The 9,416-nt window shown below is 42.7% G+C and overlaps 1 protein-coding gene across 1 annotated transcript in view; it reads left to right on the top strand.

Annotated features, from left to right (window-relative positions):
- Gpb5 (Glycoprotein hormone beta 5) overlaps positions 1-7,541 on the top strand; it is an 18,848-nt gene extending 11,307 nt beyond the window's left edge. The window contains exons 3-4 of the mRNA XM_080285365.1: positions 6,567-6,641; positions 7,178-7,541. Of these exons, the coding sequence (XP_080141491.1) occupies positions 6,567-6,641; positions 7,178-7,348 (246 nt within the window). The 3' untranslated portion in view covers positions 7,349-7,541. The remainder of the gene's footprint in view (positions 1-6,566; positions 6,642-7,177) is intronic.
- The last annotated feature ends 1,875 nt before the right edge of the window (positions 7,542-9,416 follow it).

The following is a 9,416-nucleotide window of genomic DNA, read 5'->3' as shown; positions in this document are numbered from 1 at the left end:
GCGGGATGATGTGGAGCCTGCTATGTTGCCTCTGCTAACTTGGTGGAGACGCAAAATTGTCGTCCTTCTCGGAACCAAACTTCCTTCTTGTCATTGTGGGACGCTGTCAGCCGCGAAGGAACATCGGTTTGCTGTACGGGACGACCCACGGGGCGGTTGCTTGCCTGCGGTTGATGGGTCTGCCCTGCCAGACAGACCAGGGTTGGTCAGCAACAGCAAAACGTCAGGAGGTAACAAATATACACGAACTCAGTACATCACCGTACTGAAGGGTTAAAGTGACAAAAATATGAAATAGATCGCTAGAGAGGAGGAACCATGGGGCCACCTAAGCCCACGGTATAACCAAAATGAATGGGTAATAGAGGTACCAGGGAGCCTGCTGACCCCACGGGTATAGCATAAATGAATGAGGTGACAGGGAGTCTCCTAAACCCTGAGATATAATATATAGGAAGGGAAGGGATGCCGGGGAGTATTCTATCCCTTGAGTAAAGTGTAAAAAGAAGGCAAGAGGTGCCAGGGAACCTCCTAGACACACGAGTATAATATAAAGGATGCCTGGGAGTCTCCAAAGCCCACGAGTATAATGTATAGGGTGCTTGGGAGCCTACTAAGTCCACGAGTATAAGGTAAATAGTACCTGGGAGTCTTCTAAGCCCACGAGTATAATTTAAAGATGTGCAAGGGAGCCTCCTAAACCCACGAGATACGACCCCTCCCTCTTTGATGCATCTCACCCAACAAAACGCTGAACACGAAAAAGCTCTTTGGCAGGGAACAGAGAGATAGAGATAGAGAGAGAGAGAGAGAGAGAGAGATGAAAGATTAGGTAGATTATCAGAATTGTCCGCAGTGTGTGTGTGTGTGTGTGTGTGTGTGTGTGCAGAATATCATAATTATCAGTAGAGTGGGAGTGTGTGTGTGTGTGTGTGTGTGTGTGTGTGTGTGTGTGTGTGTGTGTGTGTGTGTGTGTGTGTGTGTGTGTGTGTGTGTGTGTGTGTGTGTGTGTGTGTGTGTGTGTGTGTATGTATGTATGTGTGTGTGATTCACCCAAATAGCCGTGGCACTAAAGGTCAGCGTGTTTTCATCAGTTCTACCAGTGTTGTGTAACTCCGTCTGTTTTACCACTCACCACCTCACTCCATTCACCTCCACAACTGTACACTCGGCTCCACTCGGTTATGCTCCATTCCACTCTACTCACCTCTACTACACTCGGTTCCACTCTGTTATGCTCCATTCCACTCTACTGACCTCCACTACACTCTGCCCAACAATATCCTGCTCCACTCAACTCCACTTTGCTCCACTCCTCTCCTCTCCACTCCATTCGTCTCTGTTTTACTCTACTCTTTTCACTCCACTCTACTCTTCTTTACTTCACTCTGAACGACTTTACTCTCCTCTGCTCTGCCCTACTCCACTATACTTAAGTCCACTGTACTGTACTCCACTCCACTTCGCTCTGCTCTGCTCTGCTCTCCACTGTGCTCTGCTCTACTCCCTTCCCTTCTGATCTTTCAGCGTTAAGTGGGTCCCTCTGTTTTACCATTAGTACCACACAACCATCCATTCCACCCTCTTTTATTTTAGTTGTTGTTGGGTTTCCAGTAGTCCTTTGCTTGTTGGCGCATACTACAGTGATGATGATGATGATGATAATGATTTGTTCTGAATTTTCGTGCCTGGAGTGAGTAGTAGGAACCTTGTGTTAATGGCATATTGCGTTAGTGAGGTGAATAGAAATGAACCATAAATCAGGGTAAATTTGTGGCCGCAACGTCAATTAGAGGTGCCAACCCTTCAGCTGGATGGTAATTTGACAGGTTGGCCTCTCTTGCTTCATTTTTAGTGGGTTTTTTATTTGATAAGCATTTCAGTACGATGACGCTTGTTTTCAATTTATTTTTTATACCTGGTGCTGGAGAGGGACGCCTTGTCGCGATGGCACTAATAATTCGGTTGACTCCGCTGCCCGGTTATACAGATGTCCTTAAGCTCCCTCCCTATCCCCTAAAAAGAGGATGGTGGACTGCAGGAGGAGGGCAGCTTCAACCTGCAGGCCACTGAGTTCACGTTCTGATGAGCCTGGGGTTGCAACTACTACTGTTACTGTTAGTATCACCTGCAGCTTCTCAAAATAAACATCTGCCTCGTAGTGATGAAGTTTATGCATCCAAGAAATAACTGGAGCTATTTTAGTCAGGTGCGGCCAAGCTTGGTAGGTTCAGACGAAACTTGGCTCTACTAAGTGCCGGCTCAGTCCCCCTTGCAGACCCCTATGACAAGTTCTATCAGGCCATGGTCCTAACCCGCAGCAGCGATAAAGCATCAGGCTTCTTTTGGAAACTGCCTAGGATTGTAAGTGTCTTGACTTTGGTTACTGATGCATTCCCGACCGTTCTTCATGAAGAAGTGAGAGATGGATATTAAGACATCATACGTCTTAGATCACAGGGCTAGGTGGGGCATTCAGAGAATTGTCTGATGGTCATATTTCATGCTACAGAAGTAAACAAGAGAGGAAAGCTCATTCTGAAGGATGTTTTTATAAGCAGCACCGAGGTGGTATGTTTGAAGTATTTTTGAGTATAAATGATAGAGCAGCAGCTTAGATTATTAAACAACATAAGAGATCCAACATTAGTCACCGAAGATAAAGATACAGAAAAGTTTTTGTAAAGGTTCAGAGGAATCACTGGAAAGACATAAAAACCAGTACACGTGTGTTGGGGAAGAGAGAGGACAAGAAAAATGCAGTTGAGTTTGCAATGGGATTCTTTGAAATGGGTAACTGGAATGTCAGAGGTGAAGTGCTAATGAACTTTGCAGAAACGAACATTCTTAGGGTGTTGAATACCATCTTCCAAGCAAAAAGAAAAGTAGGAAGTGGACTTGGAAGAAATCAAATACGTGAAACAAAGAAACAAACAAATTTTATCCTCACTGAAAAATCACATGACGGTACAGCGAATAATGTTAATTGCACGGAAGAGACTAAATATAAGAAGCGACTACTGAATGGTGAGATGCCGGATAATAACTGACTTAGAAGGGAACTTGAAAGGCTAATCCGAAACAAGCAGTATAACCTAGTAGCAGTGAGAGAGAAGACAGGGAGTTTAGTTTGTTAATTCAGAATCCTACTCTCTCTAAGAAAATGTCTGACTGTCTGTCCTCTATGGATGTGAAGGGGGATGCATATAGAACATTCTAAACAGATGTAACAAGGGAAACTTTTTATTGTGAATTTAGATGTCAGCATTACAGTTGCAAGCGTGGCACCCCTGATTAGAACCAGTTAGAAATAATCAAGTCAACATGGTGGAAACATGGTAGGGCAGCCAATTACCGTTGGGTTTTTACTTCAGCAACCTTATCTTTCATTATTAGCTACAATGGGTCGGATGGGTGGACCGATTGATAGGGTGGGCATGACTTACTGGGTGGGTGGTCAGTGCTGAATGGAAGGGTGTGTGTAGAGGAGCAGAGTAAATGGAGTGTGTTGGAGGGTGGGTGTGATGGGACAGTGTGGGTGGGGAAGATGGTTAGGTGAATGTGGGTGAGTGGGTAGGAAGGTGGGTGGATGGGTAGTGGGAAAATAGGTCCATCGTAGGAATAAGTCCATGGGGAATATATTCCTAGGGAAATGGACTCAACGAGGAACATAAGTTCATTGGGTAAAATGGGACCCCGGCGGTGGCCATTCAGGGTCCCAGGCAATGCTGGTATGCACGATCTCGGGGTTTTACCCTAGGGAGGCTACGAAGCCTCTTGTGCCACCTGGAATGAGACCCTGTAAACATCCTCCATTAACCCCATTGCATCTGTCTGTCTGTCTGTCTGTCTTTGTCTCTCTGTCTCTCTGTCTCTGTCTCTGTCTCTGTCTCCGTCTCTGTCTGTCTGTCTGTCTGTCTGTGTCTGTCTCTCTCCTACAATATATGGTGATTCGATTATGTTAATCGGGAAAAATGTTTACATTACCCAGAGAGAGAGAGAGAGAGAGAGAGAGAGAGAGAGAGAGAGAGAGAGAGAGAGAGAGAGAGAGAGAGAGAAATGCAATAAAGTAGGAGTGAGGTTGGAAGGGAATGGCTAGAAGTAGGATATACAGGATAGGGACTAGGGGCTGCCAGGTACAACAGCACTAGGTGTATTTTATCTTACGCTGAAAGTCTTTGTGCGAGTTGTATTCTGGACACCTCGCCAGCCTCTTTAGCACGTCTTTATTATTATTATTTTTTTTTTAATTTCTGTGTCTTGCATGTTACACCTTGATAGTCTCCAGTTTGTAATTTGTTTACACACACACACACACACACACACACACACACACACACACACACACACACACACACTATTTTGTGTATACATGCTCTCAGCGCATGTATACACAAATAAAATAGTTTCAGGGCACCTCACATACACACATACATACATACATACACACACGCGCGTGCATGCATACACATATAAACAAGTGGTGCCAAGCACAACAGACCTCGCTCGACAGCAGTTATTTTATTGCTATTAAATACTGACTCGTTTCTGCCATTTAGCGTCAGCGCACAATTAAAGTCTAAGGTCATGGCGCAAATATTTTCAAGTTGTCTTCTGAACATCCGTGACCTTGCATTTGAGCTTTCAAGGTCACTCAGGGTCAAAGGTCATGCTGCCAAATGAAAATCCATATGAAACTTCTTATATCTTGGTAAAAGTAAATATGTCTTCAGCGAGTTTTGAGTTATAGCCCCCTGAACATCCATGACATTGAGTTTGACATTTCAGGGTCATTCAAGGTCAAAGATCTTGGTGCCATATGAAAGCCCATATTACGAGTTCCTGTATGTTCCTAATAGTAAATATCTCTATCTTCAACCGTTTTCAAGTTATCGTCCTCTGAAAATCCGTGACTTTGATTTTGGCCTTTTAGGGTCACCCTGTTACCTCCAAAATTTAATCACTTTCTTTTGAGGCCAGTGCCCACATATCCTGAAAGTTTCATGTAATTTCATTCTACCGTTTTTTCCTACTGTTGCTAACAAACAAAGAATCAAACAAACTAACAAACAAACAAACTCGACCAAAAACAATACCTCGTCGGACCCCGTCTCCGGGCGAGGTAAAAATGATTTTAGGTTTTGCCTCTCAGTACACACCGTTGCTTTATCAATATCTCGTTCTCGGCCTGCCTCATCTATCAGCTCACCTTCCATGCTCTGTCTTTTACCCTCCAGCGAAAAATGCCTATTAATACTCTTGTGTACGTAGGGATGTAAAAAAATATGATACACTGCATTTTTTCCATGGAAATCCATGGTATCTGTCTGGTGTGAGCCGTAAGTGCCTGTACTTTACTGTGTAATGAACGTTAATAAATAATGACCAGGTATTTTACAAACTGCTTTTACACAATTATATGACAGTGTTTTGAACTGGTCTGATTTGTGCAACAGATTACAGTGACTGTCACTGATTATCTCCTTCAACGAAGTCAGAGGAGGTTATTTATTCACCCCTCTCTCCCAGTTTGTTTGTTTGTTTGTCCACAACTTATCTCAAGAATTTATTTAAGGATTTCAATGAAATTTTGTGGATATGTGGGTCATGGGCCAAAGAGGAGTTGATTACAGATTAGTTAAGATCTGGGTAGTCTGGTTTTGGCGTTGGCGGAGGTATGTGCTCTCTGAATGCGTGTAACGTTTCGATTTTATGCAACATGTGGTGATTTTAAATGACTTGGTTTTATGCGACATGTGACGATTCCTTTTATCGAAATGATTTTATGCAACAGTTACTAGATATTTTAAGTGCCCTAATATTTTAAGCAATTTGACGATGTTTTCAAGCGTGATCTTAGTTAAGTACCCGTTACGTTGTTAATTAAAGTAGATGCTAAGTAATAAAATGGCCCAGTTAAGTAGTATTGTTTATGGTCCCAGTTAAATACCCATTACGTTGTTAATTATCCCCTTCAAGTAGATGTTTCATGATAAAATAAGCCGGTTGAGTAACATATGATCCTCTTTAAGTAGTTCAGTAAAAATGACCGATCTAAACAGTTCAGGAAAACAGTTAGTTACCCGTTCTGTCTTTAAATACTCGTTTTATTATATACCACTTAAGGTCATTACTCTCACTTTAGTACTCCAGTAATTAACTTGGTGGAAATTCGTGTCCTTTTGCAGTCTATTTTCCGTGGCAGAAAGAGACAATACGACGGCACTCCATCCTTTCCTTAACTTTTTTTTTTGTAACTAACATCCTATTCTCCTGATACTCTCTGTTGCAGCTCAGCATACATGATGGGGAGATAGGAATTTTAGGCTAGTTTGAAGCAGACATAGTATAGACAAGAAGTTGGTATTTTTTAGATGAGCAGAGAAAGGAAATATAAATCCAACGCAATATCCCAAACCAGACATTAGGTGCCTTTCATTAAAAAAATTAATAATCTCTAACTTTTGGACTTTAACTGCCGTGGATTGAAGCTCTTAATTATCCCTTCATTAGTAGGATAATGAAGTTAATTGTCGTCCTAATCATGGCGTTTCTTCCTCTTACAGATAGCGGATTGGAAGTTCCCGTACAAGCGATCTCACCACCCCGTCTGTATGCATGAGGAGACCCAACTTACTCAGGTAACTCTCTCTCTCTCTCTCTCTTTCCGTATTTTACACATTCTCTGATCGTCATTTTTTTTTTTTTTGTCATTATTTTGCTCATATCCTCACTTCTCATGCCATTTATTGTAAGTTTCTCTAACTGTCATGTCAATTGTCCTTATCTGTTTTCACTTCTCGTGTCATTTTTACATCACATAATGCATCTCTTATGTCAGCTTCCCTCATATTTGCCTCATGTCATTTGTCCTCATCTGTCATGTCACTGTCTCTCTTCACATCACTTTTCACAACAGTATCTTCACTTATCATGTTATTTACTCACGAACAATGTCACTTTTACTTACAGTATTTTGTCAGGTATCATCATTTGTCATGTCTCTACTCGTATTCAATTTTCATATGACTCCTGCCATGTTACCTTCTCGCACGTAGGGAGGTCACCGAGCACATCATCTGTCATTTCGTGTTATGTCAGTCATCTTTAGTTTTTACCTGTCATGTCATTTCCCACCTTACGCGTCGTGTCTCACTTGTCATTTCTTCTCTTCCAGGTGACGCTGCAGCACTGTGACGTTGACGTATCCCCCGGCACGGAGCTGTATTCCTACCATGAGGCTACCCGCTGCTCGTGTGCTGTCTGCAAGTCATCTGAAGCGTCTTGCGAGGGCCTGCGCTACCGTGGCGCTCGTAGGGCCCCTCGTGCTGACGTGCCAAGGGGTTGAGAGGCCTATGTGCTCCGTCTCGCCCTGCCCCGACACAGCCCCGTCGTCTTTGCCCAGCCCCGCCCCGACATAACCCTGACATAATCCCACCCTCTATATCCAGACATATTCTACTATGTCTACGTCTCATACCCAAGCATAATCCCACCCTCTATGTCTACCCATATGCTGCCATACCCTCGTTCCATATATACCCATAATCCCACCCTCCATAATTATCTACCCATATTCTACAATACCCTCCTTCCGTTCCAAGCACAATCCCACCCTCAGTGTCTACCCATATTCTACCATACCCTCGTTTCATATCTACCCATAATTCCACCCTATATAATTATCTACCCATAGTCTACCATACCCTCGTTCCATATCCAAGCCGACATAGGCCCCATTAATCTTAACCCCACTCCGCCATGAAATAGTCCCGTCGCCTGTACTCCTCTCCATCCCGATATCAAAAGGACATAGCCCCGTCGTCTTTATCGCTCTCCATCCCTATATCAACTACAGTGACTTTCATCTTTCTCTCACTTGTCTCTATCCCATGACGTCTTGTTCCACCCATATTCTGCCACACCGTTGTTTCATACCCTTCAGAGGAGCTACTTCCCCCCCCCCACCTTTCCCTCCATGTCTCGTCCCACCCTCGCCCCCTGCCCTGTCGTTGCCCCGTACTGACTCTTTGCCCCGACAGTCCCTCATTGCCCCTCCTGCTCCATCCATATTTCGTCACACCCTCGTTTCAGACCAGTCAAAAGGCACCCACTTTTTCCAGCCTCTCCGTCTTCCTTATCTCATTCTAATTCGTTAATAGCCTTCCCTAAGTTCCCGATCCCCACACATAACACAGACAAACCCTATTTTTGTCCTCACTCATTGCCCAGTCTGTGCCTCGCTCCACAGTAGCTCCTTTTTGTCCTCTCTTGCACAGTCCTCCCCTCCCCTCTACACCTTTACGCCATGACCTTTCCTGCCCATACTCCTTACATCAGTATTCCCCCCTTTCCCCCGCCCCCCCACACGCCACGAGAACACGATTGAATCTTACCTGACTTTGAGAGAGTGACTGACGTTATGCATCATCACCTCTCTGGCTATGTTGTTATTTAAGTGAAGAGAGAAACTATAATTTGAAAACAAAAAATAAAATAGAAAGTTTTTTTGACATGGAATTCACTATACCTGCACAATCAACGAACATGGTATTATGTGTCAAGAGAATAAATAAATATAAGCAGTAAAGGTTACTTGTTGCAATATTCTGGTGTTGATGAATCATAGACTTAGAGATTAATGACGTCACGAGCATTGTTGCCAGATGCTGCAAAACTGGTTAAATATCCTCACTTCAGGGCCCCAGGATAAACAAAGCCCCTGAATGAACGTAACGGAGGCCAAAAATGAATGACTGTATGTATGTAGGTATGTATTTTACGTAGGGCTGTTGTACTGTCGTTGTAAGAATTAGTGTTGAATCTCTGTCTTAGGGGAAAAAAATGAGATGATTAATTGACGTAGAAAAAAAAAGTAAATAACTATACAAAAAAAAAAAAAAGACGGAGATGTAATGAAAAAAAAAATGCCTAACAGGAAAAATGTATTAAGTATTTGGCGTAGGAAACATATTGACTTTTTTTTAACTTAGGAAAAATATGACTTTGAATATTAAACTTAGGGAGAAAATGCTGATTATTGTACTTGGAAATCAAGAAATGTTGATTGAATTACGAATAAACGTTGACTGTTACGATTTGGAAAAAATAATGATATGTTGAATATTGAACTTAAGGGAAAAGAAAAATCGAGTACTGAACTTTGAAAAATAAGACAAGGGGAGAAATTAACGCAGGAAAAAAGCTCTGTTGATTATTGGATTTATGAAACTGAGACATGATTAATATATAGGAAAAAAGACATGTTAATATTTGATCTTAGGAAAATAATACATGTTGACTATTAAACTTAAGGAAACATAAAAGAGCTGTATTGATAATCATGGCAATAATATGGTATGAGGTTCGGGGTGCGGGTGGGCAGGATGAGAGGGGGTGAGGGAGGTGAGAGTCCA

Source organism: Coenobita brevimanus, chromosome 13, assembly GCF_032717465.1.
Source record: "Coenobita brevimanus isolate Jiangsu-jjx chromosome 13, ASM3271746v2, whole genome shotgun sequence".
Lineage (NCBI taxonomy): Eukaryota > Metazoa > Arthropoda > Malacostraca > Decapoda > Coenobitidae > Coenobita > Coenobita brevimanus.
The sequence above is the reverse complement of the archived record's forward strand: the minus strand, read 5'-3'. Positions and strand labels throughout refer to the sequence as shown.